The sequence below is a fragment of the Euwallacea similis genome, chromosome 10, assembly GCF_039881205.1.
Source record: "Euwallacea similis isolate ESF13 chromosome 10, ESF131.1, whole genome shotgun sequence".
In the NCBI taxonomy this organism is placed as follows: Eukaryota; Metazoa; Arthropoda; class Insecta; order Coleoptera; family Curculionidae; genus Euwallacea; species Euwallacea similis.
In genome coordinates, this window is record NC_089618.1 from 666,611 (window position 1) to 690,183 (window position 23,573).

At 36.8% G+C, this 23,573-nt stretch overlaps 1 protein-coding gene across 1 annotated transcript; it reads right to left on the reverse strand.

Moving 5' to 3' along the window:
* Positions 1-8,213: 8,213 nt before the first annotated feature.
* Positions 8,214-11,710, reverse strand: LOC136411564 (L-dopachrome tautomerase yellow-f2-like). The gene is made up of 6 exons (XM_066394184.1): positions 11,433-11,710; positions 10,472-10,695; positions 9,937-10,209; positions 9,023-9,196; positions 8,675-8,964; positions 8,214-8,600 (listed from the first exon to the last, which is right to left on the reverse strand). The coding sequence occupies exons 1-6, from the start codon at positions 11,588-11,590 to the stop codon at positions 8,253-8,255; spliced, it is 1,467 nt and encodes a 488-aa protein (XP_066250281.1). The 5' UTR covers positions 11,591-11,710; the 3' UTR covers positions 8,214-8,252.
* Positions 11,711-23,573: the final 11,863 nt, after the last annotated feature.

Genomic DNA, 23,573 nt, shown 5'->3' on the forward strand with positions numbered 1-23,573 from the left:
TAAATTAGGTGAAAACTGAGGGCTTCGTGTGTAACAACAAGCTCTAATGAACTTCCAATTCCAAAATAACAGCCAGAGGCGTAGATATTTCTTTAAAAATTAAAGGAATTTTTAGTATACATCGTTGGTAGTTAAGAGAGAATATAAAAATGCGGTAAATGCTTACAACAGTCGTAACAAATTCCTGAAACACGATTAAATGGTGCGGTTTTGATGGTTATATTAATAAAGTAGGGCACGAAAGTAACTTTGTAATACACGCATCTTGCGATGTGAAAGCGAAGTCTTCGAAACAAGTATTCAAGACGACTTTTCACGACTTTTCGTCTCTGTTAACATGTTTAATGAAACAATATAGGGAATAATGCGATGGTTGGACGCTTGCGCTTGCCTTAGATACTCGAAGGCGGTAGATGACAATGTGCTTGAAGTCTTTGCTCACCTGTTTAAACATCTGTCAATCATTGTTTTAACATTATTGACTTCTATCAAATTATGACACCTATCAGACTTAATACGTTACAACACCGGTATGCTGGATAATAGGCATATATAGCATTAGTGTACACGCCACCTATGGTTTAACTGAAGCAAGTAATTGAGTATATGTCAAATCTGAAATTAATATTCAGTTTGAGTTTGAAGTTAAGGTGTACATCTGAGCCTTATTTCAGTTCAGTTTTTCATAAAACTTTTTAAAAAATCATATAATCTGTGAGTCATAGAAAAAGTAAGACTCCTGGGGTGCTCGAACTAACTCTAAAGGTCTCGTTATTAGTGGTTTTCAGCGAATGGATGTTTTAGGAAAATGAATTTCATGCATCTTTTGACCCTTTGGATCCCAATTTAGGACGTCACTGTATTTGGAACCTTCCACGATTGTCGCCGACGGAAACGCAGGTTAGCACGAACACCCGCTCGTAAAGGCTACTTCCGGCAAGCCAGGTAATGGACCGAAAGAGTGACGGCTGCCTGTCAAGGGTCGGTAACGTTCATTTGTTTGCTTGCGTGGCACGCCGCGATTTTTTCTTTTGCTTTAATTAGTCAGCTGTATGTTGCCCACTCACGCGCGGGTGAAAACAAAAGTTAAACGGCCCTTCTTTTATCCCCTTTTTTTGGTCGGGTCTCGGTCGACATCGCGGACATGCAAAACACAGAAACGCTTATTGACAGGTGATATTTTAAAGGGTGAAAATGGCTTGGTGCATATTGTGTCATGCCTAAAAACATCGTTTTATGTGTAACTGGGGAATTCGGGCGTTCCAAAAGTTCTCACCAAGTGTAAATAAAGTCGGGAGAATTAGAGAATTTCCCGCCATTCGATCCCCAAGGAAGCCAAGTTTTATCAATCCAAAATAATTATTCAATTTGATGCGGACAGGTTCTCTCAGTGAAATGTTTACGCCGTAATTGCAAGATGACACGATAGCACTGTTTGGTTTGCAGCCTCGAAAGATCGAGAGACACGTAGACTTAGTCCTTTTGCCTCTGACACTGGGAGAGCGAATCGCCAAGTCCCTCTCGAGCAGGTCGCAGTTTTAGAATTGACCTGACCAGATAGATTTTTGGGTCTTGAGGTGAAGGATGTAAGGACACTACCTTTCCAAAAATATGATCATGTATTCCAAGAGATCTTCAGGATTTTCGAATCCGTCGCTTTGATTTCAGACATTAATGTCATCCGGCCGCACACCAAAGACACAATTTTCAACGTTTTGAATGGCCAATGGTTTTTTTAGAATCAGTTTAGTTTTTGCGTGCAGATATTCAATTCATTGTTGGTTCCCAGCTCCAGAGCTATGGGCGCATCGATGATGAGATCTTCATGAATGAAGTCATCAAGAATAAATTGCAACTACTCCCTGAGTCTGTAGCGGATGCCTCTATTTGTATCTTAATTGTTTTTAATTTGCGTATTTCCACAACTTAATTATTTAAATAGCCTAGAAATTCTAACATTATTTTGTCGCCATGAAAAATCTGTGAAAGAGGTTTTGGTTTGTGCCAACTGCGCGTCCTGCAACAACTAGCCGATTATTGTAAAACCGAAGTTATAGTCATCACATCCAGTTTGTTGCTAAAAGTGCGCCTTTGAGTTCCTTCTGTGGCAAAATGGAAGCGTTTGATTTAGAGGGAAAAGAACCATATCAGTCAAAACAATTGAAGTTTCTAACTGTGACCAACATAAATAAAACTCACCAACGTTTCACATTCGAACGTTAAAACCCCTTTTTTTCACGCAAAACCAAACACATTTGCAAATCCTGGTGGAATCGGAAACTGGTAGATCCATGCCGGCGCTTTTTTCAGCAATACCGAACGAACGTGTTTTTGTTTTTCGGTTTTACTTAATTTTTGTTTTTCCTTCTGGCCCGTGGTCGTTATCGATGTTTTAGTGGAATTGCATGTCTGGTTAATAATGAATGCACTGGATCGCTGGATATTTTAGCGAACTGTAGTGTGATTTTCTGTTATTCTGGTTTAATTTGAACGTTCGTTCCGACACTGCTGGCTGCTTAATATTTATGGGCATTATTTCGGGATCGGTCCCAGTCTGCCGATAATGTCATATGTGTTAGAACTCACTAATAGGATAGTCGAGTCGTTACCCAACTATTTCGCATTTTTGCGGTTTTTGACTGAATTATTTCCAGCTGTCAATAGTCGAATAATTTGAACTGAGAGACCAGTTTTCCATTTCTAACTCAGTCCATAACGCATAAATATTCACGAGCCTACGTCAATATGCCCGGGGACAGGATTTGCCTTTTATTTTGCCATGTGCTCAATTTTCATGTCACCATTTTCCCCATATAAAATTCCCATCGACAGCTTATTAATTTTAGATGACATTCATACTTATCTCACAAATTCATGAGGTAAAGTCAGTTAAAACACCGTTTCTAAATAAACCTCTCGGAATTCCTAGTCGTACCGAAATTCCCAGATCGATCCACCCTCTGGATTAGACAAATAACGAAAGTTAAATGAACTCATTGAGCCAACGAATTTCGAGCAAAATTAAGTAGACACAAAATCCACCGTATTGTAAGTGATTTAACTACGGGGAATGGCAAAGACGAATAACGCAATTTGTAGTCCGTGAAACTAATTGCAGCCTGGACAGTGTTTTAATGAAAGCGGCTGGAGTGGTAGCCCTGACACCTAAGGGAATATGAATTGCGATTGGTAGGGCTGACATATCGCCACTTCCGGTTGCTGAAGACTCTCGCCTAGTTTCTAGCTACGTTCAATCTCCAGTGGCGGATGCTGCTTTGATGCTTCACATTTTTATCTTTAATTCCAGATTTAATAGTAATATACGTGAACTTAAAGTCCGCGATTCCCATAAATTTCTCGGTCGAGCTCAGCAAAGTTGGCCTTTGCTAAGCCCAACTTTACTAAGCCCGACTCTCATGTATCGTTATCGTTTACTAATAAAAAATTTGCTGATGTTATACTGGCATGATACGACAAAATAAAAAAATTGAAATGAAAAAGTCTCATTCAAAGATACGAATAGTTCCTGTTCCACGTAGAGTCATATTTTAAATCTGACGTTTCGACTTTCGACAATCATCCTCAACTTCATTTTTTTTGCAGGTGCCATCCTAGATTTTCCATTTTTGAATTCGACGTTTCTTGTATGACGTTTTAATACTTTACTTACCGCTTTTAGGATTTCCACTTCATTTCCATTGGGTCTATGAACACTTTTGGGTTAGAAAATACACTAAACCTTACTAAATTTCTATAAAAGAATAGAAAATAATTGGGAGCTGGTTGAGGTTTTTCTGGGCATCGCTGAAGAATTTATACATTTCGATGTAAAGCAAAATAAGTTCCTAAGGTGTCTCGTTTGTCTTCGCTTGTAAAAGGCATTTTCGCACTGAAGGTGACGTTAAGCGAAATTCGATCTAACTGCCAAAAATATTTTTATTAAACAAAAGTAGGGGTGTTATTTGTAGGACACTCTTTGTAAAAACAGGATTTCCATCCTGCTAGACTGAGCCTTACTATATATCGTGGTAATCGAAAAAAAAGGTGAAGAGGTGGTGGTGAGTTGTAGAAAAGGATAATTTGCCATGATAAAGTGTCAATCGTTTTGAAAGATCTCGCCAAATAAGCTGAGAAAAAATTAAAAAGGTTTTTCCAAACTTTAGTTTTTTTCAAATTCAATTTTTTCCTAAGTCACCAGAATTTTTCAAATTTTGAAACCGCATATTCTTAAACTTCAAATTACGCTTCTTTGTCCCAATTAATTCAATTTCCTTCAAAACAATTTAACCGACCTCGCATTTTTTATGGTTACCGATATCCTGATGGTTGAGCTCCAGAAACGCATACCCTGCATAGATTATCCTCGACGAACTACATGATAATTGAAATTTGCATGAAATAGCTTCCTTATTTATTCCAAACATATAAACGAGGTAGTTTTGGCGGGTCGCAATTTTGTAAAACGAATTGAGAATGGTTAGGTAAGAATTCAAAAAAGTATGTGGTGTCTCAAAAATTAATGGAAATAGACATGGACATTTCATTAACTATTTCTGGATACATTTCATCGTCACCTCCTTGAAATAATAACGATTTATCTCTTATATTGACGAAAAATCCCCTATTGGAATATTTACCTCCTCCGCCAATGCATCGAAACTGGCACCCCCTCAGCGGTATCCAACTTCTCCTTACAGCCACCCTTTAGTTTGCATCCATTTACATTCATTCGAAAGACCAGCGGGATGTAGCTGACCCTTTTTAATTACACTAATTGAGAATTGTTACATGTGTGTACGGTAAAAAAGTCGGAGCTTACAGCATGTTGCCGTGTTCTTCTTACAATATACGATGACTTTATTAAACCATTAAGGTCTTACCCAATCGAACAATCCCAATATTTGTCCGAATCAACGGTCTGACATTTGACAACGAGGCAAGCAGTAAACCCGTTCATTACCCCCTTGAGTCAATATTGACATTTAAATCTCGGGAATTACGTCCTTTCCTGCTTGTTGCCTGTCTCGTTCTTCGTCTAGGTTAACACCTTTGGCTTTATGTGCCCACTAGAGATGCATATTTAGTGTACGATAGGGGTATTATACCATTTTAAGTCCAATTTTGCCCATTACTTCTATTTAAAACGTACGCTAAAAATGCTTAATCTCCAAAATTAATAAAATAAAAAACATATTTTTAGTCAAAATTGTTTTTCTGTCCACATCAATAAAACATTAACATGGGCCTCAAAAACGAACAGAGTCCCCGAATAAAATATTTAAAAGACCCAACATTTGAAGTTGTGTGACGTTGATGAATAACTTTTCACTTAGTCACGCCATCTGGTAGATAAAAGCACTTGAACGGTCTAATTATACCCCAATTAAAAGGTAATAAAAAGACAGCAAGGTTTTGGACGCGCGCTTAACCCTTTACCATCTGTCTTTGGGTCGTTTAAAGGGATTGAAGGGTTGTTAACACGGCAAATTTGAAAAAATGGCCCTTTAAAAAATATTCTCCCTTGGCACTCACAGACATGTGTTGGAAGGGATCAGGTCGGATTTCACTAACTCATATAGAGAGAGAGGATTGATCAAATGTGCAACCAAGAACATGCAAGCCAACAATAAAGCAAACATCAATGGATGTGCTTCGTTTATTTAGGGGTCAATTAATTTTTATAACTCGATTCCAAAACTAAAAAAGGCATTTTCTGGTTTGTTGAACACGGTAGGAGATTTGACATCGGTTTCAACTTCCTGTAATAAAGCATTTTTAAAGTCAACTGCAGTCGCGCCCCGCGAGGTTGATTATGAAGCATGTGATGAACCTTGAGTTCGGTTGATTTTTGGTAAATAAATACATATTCTTATGTTACTTATATCTAGAATTACGCTATATCTCCATGCCATATCACAAAATGGCGTCGAAATGAATGCAATCAGTTTTAATTAACAGCGCAGAAAAGTTAAAATTTGCAATGAATATAAATCTTTGTGTTCGGCCATTCGGGGATTTAGTGTGGAACGCATGATAAAACTGTACCTAACCCGAGTTTTACACGCTAATGAGGGCGGCCTGGCCAGTTACCCACCGCAGGGGATGGATCGACCCCCATACCACATTTTTCGGGGAGCATTCGACGAGAACCGAGGCATAGAAACTTGGTGCAGTAAATACAGAGGCTGAAGTTAATCGTTATAGTTAAAAAGCAGTGAATTCTACACTATCTAGCTTGATACGAATCACGACACAATATAGAGATCGAATACACGCATATAATATAAGATGAGTATATAAAGAAGGCTGTCATTCCCTATGAACAAATTTGGGTTACGAGCAATACGATTCGAAAACTTCTAAAAAAGATTTTTTTTGTAAAAAAGGATTTAAAAATATTAAATTCTCCTGACTTTTGACATCGTTCACGCAACCTTATACTTCCTTTCCACCAAATACACTATGTGGCATGACGGAAAGTAGAGTATCGAAAAAGGTTGTTTTTTCGGGCTCTCACGGAATAGGCGATTTTTCAGTGCAGTTAGCTAACTAAGAAATGACTAGTTCAGTACTGGAATGTAGTGTTTTGCTGAAAGCTTGGATTGCCTTGCTAGACAAATTTTCGGTCGCGTAATGCTTATTATTATTTACACCAATTATTCTTACGACTGACTTTACTTTTAGGCGATACATAAAAACTTTTTTACCGGGCAGAAAAATTGGACAGAAAGTGCCTACTTTCTGGATGGCTATAAAATAATATTCAGTACATCTAAAATTATAAAGAAGGTACAACGGTGTGTTTGACGGAAGCTATAACAGGACCAAAAACGATAATCATTTACTTGCCAGAACCCATGAAAATGCCGATTTAGGAATATTTCAAGGTTAAGTGTACACCACAACTAGTTATTATCAAAATATGAGTTATGGTATATTTGCTTACACTCAATGTAAATGCATGCGGCTTTCTATTTGCTAAATGCACATGAAAAGCGGTCCTATTATTTAAACATAAGACCGATATGAATTAGTACCTTAATGACGTCATATTGGAATCAGAGGTGCGTCATGCGCCGGCGCAATTGGAGCATGTCCTGGTGGCGTTACTTCTTTCGAATTTGCCGCCATGGATCAGTGCCTAGTTTGCCAAAAATGGCGAACAAAACCGTAAAACACAATGCTAGATCCACATCTTCTAGATCGTTGCACAAAGCAATACTTTAAAATCTAAAATTGGACCGAAAAAGAAAGCCTTTTGCATATCAATCGCTTAATTCTGGTATTTTCCATCGTACCGAGAGCTTAAACTTTGCAAATATGCACGAATTGCACAGCTGTCGGCATTTGTGTTAACATTTAACCTCTATTCTGAAAAAGTTTTCTCTTCCACTAATGCGGGTATGTGATGCTATAGCGGAGGAATGATTGTTTCTCATTATTTTATTCAGAAAATAATATGCCAATTTCCATTTAATTTAAATGTGAACCTGTCAAAGACCAGCTAAAGAGTTTTACAAAAAAATAAAAATAAAAAAAGAAACAAACAAAAAATCGCACTCCTTAAAATTAACGGTAAAAGTGACTGTTAACATTATATGTACAAGGAGGTGATCACAATTCAGGGTAAACGATGGCAAGTTGATCACAGAAGGATTATATTAACAGAATGCAAGAAATTCAGGTACGGGTATGTTGAAAACGGTTAGACATAGGAATTAAGCTAAACTGGGGAAAATCTGAGTGAAGATTTTGTGCCTCCCGGTATGCAATTTTTTACGTACTTTCTCCTTTTTTTGAGGGGCAAAGGGGATGATCGAGCACATGCAAACTATAGATCATTTCTTATGATATTTCTCTTCTCGTTCTCTTCTAGGATAGAATGGTAACTTGTAGCTACCCTCCAGGCTGGATATAATCATTGCTTTCAAGGTGTCTCGTGATTCTATGTGCATGTATATCCAGTGTTGGCCTGTGGATCGCCTAATCAATAGTGAGCCTTCAAACTTCCGAATATAAGTCTAACAGTTTAAATTCGTTGGCTTTATCCCTTAGTTAAGCTGCCATGGACGTATGTGGGTCCTTGATTCATATGCACATTTGCGCGTATGTGCTTCACAAAAGAGGGTTAAGGGTTTAATGATCGCGATTAAAAATTGTTTTGCATGCGTATTATGATAAAAATTGCCCGGCAAATTAAGACAAATTCATCCCCAGCAAGCGCATACTATAATTATTCTTTTACATTCAAATTAATTATAAGATATAGCCTGCCTACTCTGACATTTGGTCCCTTCGATGGCAGTTCTAACGTCGTTCGCCCACACCCTAAAGTTGATTACGTCATAGTTCAAGCGCCCATACAAGAACCCAGGCATAGTATTGGTCAGAACGTAAACGTTATCACCGGACACTTTGACGTCTGACGGGTAGATCATCTTTTCATCATTCTTTTGGACAATTGAGATGGTGGACAGATCATTGTTAATGTTCCAGCAACCAACAGCGTTTTGATTCACTAGACCTAGGAACATGGTCCCGGTGGGCTTGTGAATGTCGGCGGTGGAAGTCTGTGAGTTTGGACCCCTGTCACCAATCACCTGCAGGAAGTTATACAAAAATATACATATATAATCGCTGCCTTGAACAATATTGAGACGTTGAATAAACTTACAATGAAATCATTCTCATGAAAGCTTCTTGTGGCCAACGTCTGATTCCTTAAAATCCTCGTGGAGACCTTATACATGTGGGTTCCTGCCATGGCATGGAAGTACATATCCCTGTATCCATCTGACTTAATATCGCTCAATTCCACACTAAAGACTCCGTCATTCCATTGAAAAGAATGGCCAGCTATCATGAAATTTCCTGCCAGTGGTTCCAGGAAGAAATAGTTGTGAGTTACCCTCCAAGCTCGGTTTTCACGCAAGCTGAAGACTATGACACCGTAACCTGCTAAATCTAAATTGAAACGCAGATTTTTTGGTCAATTTTTCTTGTATAAAATATGGTAGGTTACCTGGAAAATATGCAAAAGCATCCCCACATGAGCCCTTGGGGGTGTCAATGGTGAGACTGGCTAAGACAGTGGCTGGGGTTAGCACATTTTCTGGCAAGGTAAACCTATGCAGAACTTGGTCATTTTGGAGGTTGATTATTACTAGTTGATGGGGTTTCACAGTGGTCCTGTTTCCTAAAAGAGAAAACACTTAATGTACCTATCACTTTTTGTTGCGTTGTAATTGATTAAATCACTAATTGGACCACCTCAGTGTCCTCTCTAATATGCGATTAAAACAAATGTAAGAGCAGTTCACGTTAATTGAAATGAGTCTAGAAACGTGGGAGGCTTTTAATAAACGAGCGATTCAACCATGAACTTTATTACGCTTCACTTATTACAAATATCAAACCGAGAGTGTTTCCTTGAAAAATCACCTTTTCCGTTTGCTGCAAAATTTCATTGACGTGTTAGTTAACTAGGAAACGTCTCGCAAAATTAATTAATAATTACACACACCCAGATCATATGACATTAATTAACATTCTCATGTAGGCCGCTAAGGCCATTTAAGGTGTTTATCCCACTGAACTTGATTACACACATCATTGGATATCGTTTTTATGAATAACACGTATGTAACAAAGTAGATCAATGTCAGTGCCAAGAGCCTATTTCCGTTACATTTTAACGCCGAGATATTAGAATTTACCTACACGTGGCCAGCATTTGTAAAGTAATAGTTTTTTACATACCAAGTGGAGGAAGTGTCTCTTAACGCATGAGCCGCAGGCGTGGGCGTCAATTACGCGAATGGTGGAGAAACGAGTTGTGTACACTATTTTTCCCACGAAAAAATCCCATATATCCTGGGCTATGGCATCGTGGGTTAAAAGCATAAATTATTGGGTGGTAGCCAAAAGGTATCTTACCTAAAGTTTCCACTATTCCTGTATCCACAAACCACATTCGATCGCATACATCGATCGCAATTCTATAAACAGACACAAAGTTATCTAGAGACCCACTGGTATCTGGATATAAGTTCATATCCCAGCTGGGGTATGGGATCAACGGTACGTTTTGGCGTTTTTCACTTCCCAGTGGGACGTAGTTAAGGGTGGACGGAACTCCCAGCCGCCTCCTGGGCACCGTAATGAACAGCTTGTCTTTCCAGACGTTTGCACCCATGGGAATATTGTTCTCTAAGAAAAATATGACGTGTAAATCTTTATGGTAAACAAAGAATTATGTTGAGTAACGATTGCTGTCTGTTTCTGGTTATTCGACAGCATCCTAAGTTAGAAGTCGTTGCAGCTTTTAATGGGTTTCAATCCGTTTCACATATGATGCAATTGCTACCACGGAAGGTTGGGACATTATAGTAATAGGAATGTTCATTACAATGTGACTATTTTAAAAGTGAAACTCATTACGAAATTGATCAAAGTGGAAATCTTCACTTACCATATCGATAATCTATCGTTCCATAAGAGATATTATCCTGGCTGTTTTGGACGTTTCCACTGTTTGTAGAGTTTCTTCTAGAACCACTGGAAGGAGCTCGGATATTTGCACTTGCAACGTTAGTATCACCTTCGAAGAAAATTGCATCTCCTCCGATGCCAGGTGATCCGATATTTGGTTTAGGTCTGCCTTTGTTGCCAAAGTACTTGCCTTGTTTGTATAATCTGGTGTGTATTTAAAATGATATATAGCAATAACTCAATGGCAGTGATGCAAAATTATTACAGCCCAGGTTTGGGCTATAATATGTCACAGCTCGGTCAAACGCGCGTACACAACATCAATTCAGACCAAGGCTCAAATTGAGTAAAAATTAAATTTGGGTACAGGGTACAAAAAACTGCCATTCAAAATTGTTAATTTTTCAACCTTCCTTTATGATAGGTACAGCTAGATCAGAACTGTAATTGTAGTGTCAGTTAACAGCATTGATCGATATCTCGGAAACTGACATTTTTCAAAAATGTTCACGTGTTTTTCTCTAATTACCTTCCATCTAGGAAATACTTCATTCAAGCGTTGTCTTCCAATATGTACATAAATGGAATAATTGCTTGCTTATCAACGCTTGGCTTTATTACGTTTATGGATTTAAAATCAATCTGTAAAGTGAGAGGTACAAAGCATGAAGTGTGACTTCATCTTCATTTCAAGTAAGAAACGCTTTAACCAAAAATATTCCTTAAAATAAGAGGAACTTTTATTTAAACGGACAATCGGAACAGTTAAATCAGGTTTTAAAATCATCCAGCGTGAAAAAAAATGCAAAATTACATGCAGAAGAATGTGATCAAACTAATTAATTCAACATATCGTATTTTTTATCATTCTTGTTGCTATCACATAAATACACACTAAAATCAGTGTTGATGACCCCAACTCTTTATTTTTCAATACTTACTGGAAAGCAGCTCGTGACCTCAGCTGGTTATCTTCAGGTCCCTGATAAGTGATCCTCGACCAGCCAAATTCCTCTTTCAAGCCCTTGCTTGTTACCATTATCACAGAAAGTGCCATAAACAAACAATAATAAGCCAGATTAGTCATTTTACTACTCATTTGTTAACACAACAGTCTGCTAATAAAAATTCAACATTAATGAACACTGCATGCAAGAAGTTATCTTTTGAGCAGCTGACATTCAACTAACGAAAGATCTTGATCTATGCACAAACAAACATGGTTGTTTACGTTTTATCGTTGATTTTATAAGGCTCATTCCTACTAAGTTTATTTATTTATACCTCCAGGCAAACCAAACCTGCCTGTAAGGTAGTAATAGCAGCAAGAACTATATTTGATATTTAAAGTTAACTCAAACGCTTCGAATATAGTGTCTTCTTTCGCGGAAATAAAAGACGAGATAAAGGGGATCTCAATAAAGAACAACAAATTGGGAAATCCCTCGGCTAAAGTGCCAAATATATGGCCTGTATAGGTCGGGAACGATCCCAGTTCTGGATCTATGCCGGCGCGATTTCTGGTAAGCCAAAAGTCAGGATCAAGATTGGGCCGACGATATACGAGCAGATTTCGCAGACGATGCACTGCCGATATTCCCGAAGGAGGAGCAGGTTTATCGGGACATTTTATGGCATTCGGATGTGCACGCTTAACTATTCTTTCGATTTATTTTTTAAATGAAAAATAACAAAACAGATGCAAAAAAGGGAATATTTTCCGCTTGAAGGTACCCACACAACTAACCAGCAACGGTCGATTTGCCCTATTTCTATTCAACGACTTTATTTCTATGATTCTGCTTGACTAGAGTGTCCTCAAAAATATCCTATTGTATCTTTGGAAAAAGTCGACAGATATAGCTAATACCGACTAATTCTTTTTCGGTACCAATACAAGGACGGATCGCTTTAGTAGTTGTGTGTTGGAGAGGTTTCATTGTCTGGGACATTTATTTATTTCTGGTATTGTGTAAAAAAGGCAAGTCGAGGGGCTTGTGAGTTCAATTTAGAGGAAGTAATCGCGTGGAAGTTACCAAAGAAGATACATAGACCAAATAATTTATATATTTTATTGCACGTATGGGAACACGGTTTAGCCATATGAATTACCTAATATCTATTCGGCTAATTTTCTTGTCCCATAACACATTGATGCATGTATACGAGGATAGACCCAGAAGTACCCGACTTAACACTTATTATTATTTTATTATGGAAAAAAACAGAAAATATTACATTATCTATCAACATAGTCTCCTTTGAAATTGCCAGACTTTTCCCAGCTATGTTCAATGGCTTCTATACCCTATTTATAGTAAGAAGCTTTGAATGTTTAAAAATAGGCATCAATTTCGGAATTCACCTTTTCGTTAATGGCAAATTTCTTTCCAACAAGCCATTTTTTCAAGTTTAGAAATAGAAAATAATCTGAAGGGGCTAAATTTGGCAAATAGGATAGGCAAGGAAAAAAATCTAAATTAAGTTGATTGATTTTGACCATCACGATGACAGAAATGACTGGTGCGTTGTTTTGATGAAATAAGACTTTCTTTTTCACCAACCGCAGTCGCTTTTTCCTAATTTCTTCACTTAAACGTTGCAATAAATGTGTATAATATTCTTCGTTTATTGTTTTTTCTTTAAGGACATATGTAGTTAACAAATATTATCTCACGTGCATCTCAAAAAATTGACGCCATCACCTTTCCTGTAGATAGAACGGTTTTCGCCTCCTTTGGAGCCAATTCTCCCCTTTGAGTCCATTGTTTTGATTACTCTTTCGTCTCAGGTGTGAAATGATGGACCCATGTTTCATGCATGGATATGAATCGACGCAAAAACTCGGCTTTATTGCTGCGAAACTTTGCCAAATACTCCCTTGAAACATCTTCACAGCGCTGTTTTTGTTCAATTGTGAATAGTCGCGGCACCCATCTTGCGCAGAGCTTTCTCATATCCGATTGTTCGATCAAAATCCGATGTAGAGTACTTTTTGAGATGCCTATCATGTCTGTTAACTCGCACAATTTTAGCTGATGACCTTCTAAAACAGTTTTGTGGATTTTTACTATAATTTCTGGAGTGGTCACCTTATTGCGTCGACCACTGCGGAATTCGTCTTGACCACGTTTAAACTCCGTCACACAACATTTTACAGTTGTTAACGAAGATTCTCCCAGAGTAAAATCTAACTCCGCTTTGATGTTGGATGGACTAAGACCTTTCAAATGAAAATATTGAATCACGATGATCAATTTTGTCTATGTTCACAAAATCTCTAAAAGCGTTCACTAAAAACGGCTCCAAAACAAACACAATTTAGAAATAAGCTATTTAAGGTTATGTCTTTGTAATATAGGTAAATTTTTAACAAAAGAATCGCCATCTATATGTCAAATCAAGTACTTCTGGGACTATCCTCATATACATGACTGTCCTGATAAATCCTGATCACAAAACGTGGAACACCTTGTATAAGGCATTAAGCGTGTAAATTGTTCTAACTGAACAAGCAATAGTAAGGTAATATTTGTTATCCTTTCATTATTCTCTCGTCAAGAAATTCATATCAAACGTAAAGAATTTTCTTTACCTTCATAAGGATTTAAAATTTTTAGGTATGAATAAACCTTTTACTTTACTGACCAGTTATCTATTATTCACATGTCGATTGGACAAATACCACCCAGAAGGAATTGAGAAATCCTGTTAACCGTAACTCCATAATATTCCCTCTGTTTGCTCATCGCATCCAATTCAATCGGGCAAAACATCCGTGAGTACTGTTCAAATTTATCCAATATTCAAAAACGAGGCCACTTTACGAAACAAATCAACTCGAAACAAATATTGGCACAAGTTTTCCGCCACTGCAGTTTCGAATACAAATGTTTGCTTACTTATGTTATATCGGATGGGATTTTTATGTGTCCTCTGTTAGACTGGAATCCTCACTTAAGATATCGGTCTTATAGGGTGCAGTCTGATAAACAACCCTCGAGGACCCACAGTAGCAGAACAAGTATAAAAGATATTGCCGCAAACCTTTTAGTTTTGGTAGTAGGTAACCATTGTGAAGACCTCCTAACAATGCAGGGCCTTTTACGAGAGGGATACGGATAAAACTAGCGGACGTGTCCTAGAGCCCTTTTTGGCGGTATCGGTATTGTGATTGAACCTTTTGCAGCTTTAAAACGAATCTAAACTTTTACTGAGTTTATTGCATTATAAAACAATATATCGTTTGACCACAAAATTAACCAGCGGCAGACAAAGGAGATTTTATACCACCTACCTAAATTTCCCATAAATAATTATCTAATGGAGCAAAATCTGGCGAACCTACCGGCCAACGTCTCCATTGTTTGAAATTAAATTAAACGCGCGATATTTATAATTTTTCGAGAGTCAGCGTGTTGCTGTTTCTCAGGCTTGGAAAATGCACCAAACTCTGCTAAATGTCTATGAAGGAATAGAAAATAATTTTGAGCTGATTGTTGTTTTTCTGGCTACCGCTGTGAATTTGTTACCGAAGTAACTTATATATTTCGATATGAAGCGAGGTGTATGTTGTAAAAGAATAAAATAGTACACCTTTTCATCACACGTTGCATAATACGAAGCTCCATAACCATAAGCCGCACATGTGAGAGAAACAGATTTTCCTGAAATTTTAAATTTTGGTTATCTGCGTGTGGGAATCGTAAGGAGATCACATATAAAGTTTTAGTATTATTGTCTTCGAGATCATTCCGCGTTTTCCATCAGATGGGGATATATATTGGAATAAAGTCTTGGTGTACCAAAATGATTCAATTTCGCATACGGATGGCAATCTGGAGATCAATGGGGGAGACACAAAACCCACGTGATACGGCCGCATTGTTACACTAAACTACCGACTTATCTCTGCACATTTATCTGGGAACATCCTGAGCGATCCGATTTCGGATTTTAACGGTGGCTCTCAAACTTTTAAGTGTAACTTTTCCGCTTTTGATGAAAAGGACTCATTAACTGACAACAATCTGTTTTCTTAATCAAAAGAGTATTTCTATCTATTTATCAAATGGAGGATCTTCTTACGCCACTTACGTACATATCGCAAAGTACTGGACCGACTTAATTTGATTTGGTTCCAAATTTGAGTTGTGTGAAAAGAGTGAAATTTATTTGATAAGGCTATGCGGATGCAAGTCGATATTTGATGGTAAAGAATTAAACAGTATTTCAATATGAAACCATTTCTTTAGAAATAATTCTCATGCTCTTTCCGCCCATGTGCAGAAATTGAGAAGTACTTGGAATGGTGGAAATATCCTTTTATTCCAGGGAATTCCATGTAATTTATCGAGAGTACAATCCGAAGAATAGAATCAATACCGCATTGTGTAACTAGTCCCGAAAATAGGACTTTTCGGGTGCTATTTTCATGTGATATCCTAAGTATACTTTTTCTACGAACTCAGGAACAAGAAAGATTTCTATTGGATTCCGTTTAATTTTGTTCTAACTTGATTAGCGTTACAAAAATACAATTTAACTCAAATAGGTTATCCCTCTTTATACTGTGCAGCTCTAAATTATACCCCCCCCCCCCCCCTCTTAATTTTTTATCAAATTATAATTTGTTAAAAAGTCAACAAGGGGAGGGTGCACAATTTAGAACCGTGCGGTTCTAAATTCAGCTGCCCCCCCCCCCTCATGTATGTATATCAATTCGTGTTAACAGATATAAAAAAACTATAGTCTGGATGTTGATTTTCAATATTTAATATTCTTTATAATATCTTTTATCAGAAAATTTTATCTTTGTCTGTGAATTTTTCTTTTAATATTTTTTATGCTAGTATTAGGTTGTTTCACATGAAATGTCCGATTTTACTCGTGACATTTAAGAGACTATAACTTTTTCAAAAATTATTATATTTAATGGAAATATGCACCATTCAATCTGCACATTTTTGCCATTTAGCGACAAGTTTTGCAATTCCATTTTCATAAAAATCATTGCTTCTACTTTGAATAAACTCCTTAAAGGCACTTTCTATAGTGGCTTGATCAAGGTACCGTTTTCCGACGAGGAAATTGTCTAGGTGTTTAAAAAAGTGATAATCCGTCGGTGACAAGTCCGGCGAATATGGTGGATGTAGTAGTGTTTCGTACTCCATTTCTCTGAGCTTTTTCACGGTTCTTTGCGAAACATGTGGTCGCGCGTTGTCATGAAGGATTGGCCCCTTTCTATTGACTAATGACGGTTGCTTAATAGACAACTTTCGATGCATTTCGGTAAGTTCGGCACAGTATTTCTCTGCAGTAAGTTTCACCCGGTTTTAAGAAGTTGTAATGGATTACGCCCCCCATTGACCACCATACAGTAACCATAGTCTTTTTTGGGTGCAAACTCGGTTTAGGCATGTGTTTTGGATTCTCATCGGCATCTAACCATTGTGCAGAGCGTTGTCTGTTGTCATACAGCATCCATTTTTCGTCGCACGTTACAATGCGATTCAAAAACGGGTCTCTGTCGTTTCGGATCAGCAGAGAATTGCAAATTTCCTGGCGCGTAATTTTCTGCCGTTCATTAAGCTCGTGCGGGACCCACTTATCCATCTTCTTTACTTTCCCAATCAGCTTTAGGTGCTGAGAAATTGTTGCGATGCTAACGTTAACGTTTTTAACGTTAGCTCTTCTGAAAGTTCTCGGACTGTTTGGCGGGGATTTACCTCAACCAGCACTTGCAAAACTTCATCATTCAGGGCACTCTTTGGTTTACCACGGTCTTCAATTTCCAGGCTCTCGTCTCCAGATTCGAATTTGGCATACCAGCGACGAATAGTGCGTTCATTTGCAGAACCCTCCCCAAACGCACAGTTAATATTTCGGGCAGCTTCTACGGCGTTATGCTCATTTTTCCACTCATACAAGTACAAGACGCGAAAATCTCTTGGATACATGTTAGACATGATCGGTCCAAAAATGTATCAGAACTGTACACAATCCCACAAAAAATATCAGATAAGAAACAGCACACTCTCAGGTTTGAAACGATATATTTGGCGCATAACTAGAAAAAAGTCTTGATGCAAAAAAAGGCGAAAGAAAAGTTAAGACTTAAAATCCGACATTTCATGTGAAACAGCCTAATAGATACAGAGTGCAACGTTCCCGTTGTAAACTCTTCAAGTCACATACCTACCAGCCCTTCAAAATTTTAATTTAGTAAAAAATAGAAGGACGAGGGAACAATTCTGTAGCTCAAATTTTGGTCTTTACAATCCGTGACTCTGATGAAGACAATACAAAAAATCGAAGGTTTCATACCTTAACAAATTTGTCTGATTACCTGCTAAGACCGGTAACTTAAATTTTCTATAGTTTAAAAGGTCCTTCCTCGACTAGTTAGTTAGATCGACATAAAAGAAGTCTTTTTTAAGTCTCATGCCAACGAGACCTTCATAGTTTTAATATTGAAAAAGCCCAATGAGGTAATAAATAGATAGACCCACAGATAGAAAGACGAAGGAGCAATTCTTTCTTCGAGTCATACACATAGACACAAATAGCCACAAGTCAGGAGAGTTTAATATTCTCATTTCTATTAGTTTAGAGTTACAACTTCTTGAATCTGAGGGTTTGGTTTACCTTAAGAAATTTTTCGTAGCGGTATACTACTGTCCATTACACCCTTGGAATTTTTCTTAGAAAGTTAAGAATTTTCAGATATCTAAAGAGTACTTAAAGCCACAAGTGATTAAAACTTGTTGATGAGTTCTAGTGGTTTTTGAGTTACAATTTTTTGAATGAGAGTGTGTGAGCCACCTGATAAAGCTTTTCATCGCAGTAACTGTATCTGGTACTCCTGAGGAAATTTTTCAATCTGGTAATTTGAAAAATGGCTGTGAAACCCATTTTCTCGACAGTAACGAAATATCAATAAAATCAACGTTCCCATATGTTAAACACAATCTAATTTATAACAATAGAACAAAATAAAAACGGTAAAATTCATGTCCGCGCGCCAAGCGAACGAGTAAAATTCCGCGTAAAAGCACCATTTTGCGCTTGTTTTTGTAAACAGAAAAGTTTTTTGTAAACAGAAAAGTGTGTTTTAAGCTTGATTGTAGAAAAAAGTAGTTATAAAATTAATCCTCCAAACGCATCGTTTTTATGTTTATTACTGATACGACCATCACCTATAACTCATTTGAGAATTATTTATATAGTCGTTCTGCCCATCCACTCATGAAAAACAAGAGGAACAATTCCCTCCAATTTTTTTCTGTGTGAACCAATTCAACTCACAGTGTTTATATGTTTATCCTGATCACTCAAGATTTTAGCGATTTTCAGAAATGAAACATTCTTATAAGCATATCCATGAATCTCTGGGAGGTGAAACACTTTTCAATTTCCCTGCACAGGAATTCACCATCATTCCTTTGAGAATATTTCTATATTATGATTATCTTGGAGATATTACAATTTTTTTAAAAATAGTCAAAGTATTAACAATCTCCTCAACTACTTACTTCTTTTCAGTTGTTCCTCTGCATAGCTGAGAGCCTATCTGAAATTTTGCTGAATAATTGCCATCAGACAGGTCATTAAGATCTTTGAAGCTGAGCGGATTTGTTACGAAGTTATTCATCCAAAGTGAATTGGATCCTTTTATGAGGTTCATTTTATTGAGGTTGAGATGATTTAATTTGGGACTCTCAGTTTATGGTGAGGTGGTGACCGAATTTATAGTACTGCCGAAGCTTTGGTAAGAGTATCTTATATTCCCAATTGGTACAGCCTTGAGAAAAAGGTCACTCACATAAAGAGTACCCCACATTAAGATAGTCAAAATGCTCTTTGATCTAAATTAAATGGGTATATAAGTACATAAGTTATAACCCTATAATGCCAATCAGTTGTGCAAAATACCCTTACCCCCACCCCTTAGACCAAAAAAACCTTTAAACCGCCATCTTCTCAACTATAATTTTTAACTCGAAAACTGGTTTTTCGAAAAATCTGAAAAAAATCACACATATATAGAGAACCCTCGCGCATTTGTTACATTTTTTCCTGGTAATTCTAACCTAAACATGATTTTTAAAATTTCAAAACGGAATAACTTTTTTTCTGAATGGGCTGCAGGTCCAGTTTTTCCTTCTAATGGTGGGCATTTTTATAACAAATCTAAATGTATATAAAATGTGTCACTTTTTAGGCTGCGCCATATTGAAGAATGCAAATAATTAAATTTTTTGGCATTTTTTTCAATAACGAATTAAACATTTTTCAGTTGCTGTTATTTAAATAGATACTCTTGGATTATAAAAAATGCATCAAATGCCCAAAAAGGCCGAAAATCTTAATGGAGGGTATTCCTTATTCGAAGAACAATCAATGTCACCGACGAGCGTATCGAATATTATTAGTGACAGTATTATTACTAACTATTGGAATTATTAATAAGTGTTTAAAATCCCATGGGACCAATTTTATTGTATCCGTGTCTTTGAGAGTTCTCCATTATTGATGAGTTAAAATAGTGCTAACAAAATGAATACTGCTTTACCACTGCTGAATACCAATGATTCTTATCAAGTATTAAGATACCTACACACTCCTACTTTCAATTTGTATAACATGAAGCATTTGCGTTTGTGTCAACGTATTCTGCATTATTCCATTCTATCTAAGGGACACCAGTTTCCCCACTGAAGGTGTGCAATATTCGATGAAATCGAGTCCACCTGAAGCATTACGAAATGCTCCCATAGATGCTTACCTACATACCTATTTCGAATCTCAGATAATGAATTAGCTTTGAGAATCAACACTTTCTTTTCCTAAGTAAAACTGGTTTCAGGCCTGAAATGAAAATCTCATAACATGGTCAAAAAAGGAAATTCCCAATGACACTGTGTATACGTAGAATCCAGCATTAATTGTATAATCTCATTGGAACCCAAAATGATAATTTTAAATAAATTTCGAATAGCACATAATGCGAATTATGCATTAAAAGTGTCGTCGACAGCCTATGTTTCGCACCCAAAATGTAATGCCGAATATTATTAAATATTGATTTATTGTATGGCATTTATTTCGGATTTAATATTTGATATGCGTATGCGACCCAGACAAATCCGATTTTAGTTGGTTTTTAAATAAATAAATTGATGACGAATATATGCGGAGATTTTCAGCTTACAAATATTCAAAATCAATATCACATAAAAGCCTCACTATAGCTGCATTCTGCAATCTAGAAGTATTTACGTCGGTCGGAATAAAGCTTTATATAGAAAAATCTAGATTGCGAAACAATGTACACATCGTAATTTTCTTAATGGGTCGACATTTCAATTAACGTAAACAATGGCGACCTCCCGTGACGAAAAAAACGGAACATCGCCCCCCACCTCGGTTTCCAGAAAAAAAAACAAAAGACTGTCGTTTTTCACGGAGCTCTGTCAAGTGGAAAACTTAGCGCGTCTTTTGTCTTAATTGTTTTTCATTTGTGCTCAAGTTGCATCATTTCAATCCATCAGAGAATAAATTTCTTAAGACTAAAATAATTCTTTATTGTTGAGATTGCAAAGAAAAAATGCGTAAAAAAGATTTTTTTACAAATTACACATTACACCCATCTCCAAAACCAACGTACCTCCTTAATTCCCAAACTATTCATCCTACATGCATCTACAAGGATTCTAAAGGACTAAAGACAGATGCGACCGAAATTCAATTTAGTTCATTACAAAAGATGATAATAAGATCCTATTTACATTGTTGTCGTTTAATGCATAAAAGAGTAAGATTGAGGGTTGCCTCAGCGCGGTATGCATAAAGACGAGGAGCGATTTACAAAGATCAAGTGGTAGCGATAATAAACTCGATTGTTTTCGTTCAGCGGTTCTCAAACTGTTCTGTGTCAAATTCTCTATCGATTTTGTTGGTAGGGGTTCAAGGGTGTCTCTAACATATTATTTTATATCATTCAAATGGATAATATATTTAACGCACATTTGAGTTACTTTCTGAGTCGGTGGATCTGAATTGAGAGTAAAAAAAAATTGTGTCACCCTTCTCCCTAATCGTAGCTAAAATGGCGCATTGTAAAATAAAAGGAAATGCAACCAGTATTGCCAGTATAATTTCCTAGAAACACTTAATCTATTGAATAAGCACACATATTTAACTGTTGGTAATCACATAGATATACTATCACAATCCTAGCAATGTTTTTTTAATACAACACATTTAGTATTATATTAACTTTTTGTGTTTTATTAGCGATTCTAAACACTTTTATAGATGTAATAATGTTCTATAAAGCAGTTTTAACATTTAACACCTTTTGAATGGTTTGAGACAGAAAAACATATTGAGTTTCCTAAGCTTAATAAAGTTAAGAAAAATATTAATAAACTTTATGTACAGATGATGCCACTGGACGTCTGGACCTTTGGGACAATAAATCTGTGTTTTTCACCTGTTTGGATGGGAATCAAAGCTCCGCTTAAGGATCTCGAATAAATGAAACCGCGGTAAAGGGATGGGTTTCCGCTGAAACAAGCCGGAGGCGCAGTTACTCCGACACCTGTCTCAAAAATTGAAAAAATATGTTATTAAAAATTTTATAGATTTTGAATATTTATGAAAAGATTTTATGAGAAAATTTATGATGATAAACAACACTTCTTGTTTTCAATTTTTTTCATGGAACTCCTGACCATCAATTTTTGGAACACTTTTTTAAAGCACATAATTTTACTTTTTTTTCGAGATAATCCATTTTTTTGGCTCGCATAGCAAAATCGCTGTTTTCTCAGAAACCGACAGTTTTTCGTAAAATTTAATAGTGAATGAGTTGCATTTAAAAAATGCAACGCGTATGAAACTTTTCCGGGCTCATTTACTTTGTTGTGCTCAAAGTTTAAAAACTGCTGAAAAGTGCCATACTCTGAAAACTTCCATTGAGGCCCTGGTCCTTCTAAATTTAATTTGAGACACTTCGCAAAAACCAGTACCAAAATGAGCTAGTCTTATACCATTATGGAAAATATACTGATGACTTTCCGATAAACAATTCTCGTCTGTGACTTGTGAAAATTTCCAGAAATTAGTTAGTCAGACGTTTATTTTTTTATATTAAAAATATTAAGAAAAGATATTTTCTAAAAATGTTAAAAAAAAACTTGTCGCACAAAAATTCGCCCTAATATATTCTCCTGATTCCTTCTTTGAATACTAAAAAAAAATCCCCAATATTCCAAAAGTCTCTACACTCCCGAACATCTTCATCCGATCTAACTCCCCATGCCAAGTTATCTCGGAAAACAACTGAAAATCGGTTCCAGTAGTGGGAGTGAGGGGTGGTTGGGCGTCAGGGCTGGGCCTAACCGCGCCGAGGCCTCAAAAACCACGTCGGATTGGCTATATACCGCCTCTCTCTCTAATTTCAACCGAGCTCGTTCGGCCCCTCTTTTTCTACCTCGTAGGTTTTTATATCAAACCTTCTCTACGACAGCTTTCTCTCTCTAGCCTAAGAGCAGCACGTTTTTCTATCGCTTTTTAAATTGGTTTCTTAGCCACAGGGTTGGATTCAAGGAGAGTTGAGAACTGAAATATCATTAATTAATGAAAGTTGGCTGTTCCTAATTTGACAGAAGATATGTTTCCAAAGACTCAAGAGAAAAGAGCTTGAAAACATTTTGATTTATAAAACAAAAATTTTGTTCGTTCAAATCATTGATTTCGATTGGAAATATAAAAAAGTAACAACGATAAGAGGGCTCAGATTCTTGATGTAAAAATATCCTTCTTCTAGCTCTTTGAAAAAATCCTCATATGAAACTTTCAGTCCTTACCAAGGACCCAGTCTGGTCCTTTGGGTAACAATGAAAAGGACTTAGCTACATACGGCTAATTGGACTTACACATTTGTAAGGATATATAATTTAATTATTCAATCTAATGCACAATTTGTTCGATTTGCAAAGTTATGTTAATTTAAAGTAACTTCAGAAGGATTGAGCAGGAATGCTGAGTTTGCGTTTCTGGCTACAGGCGATTTC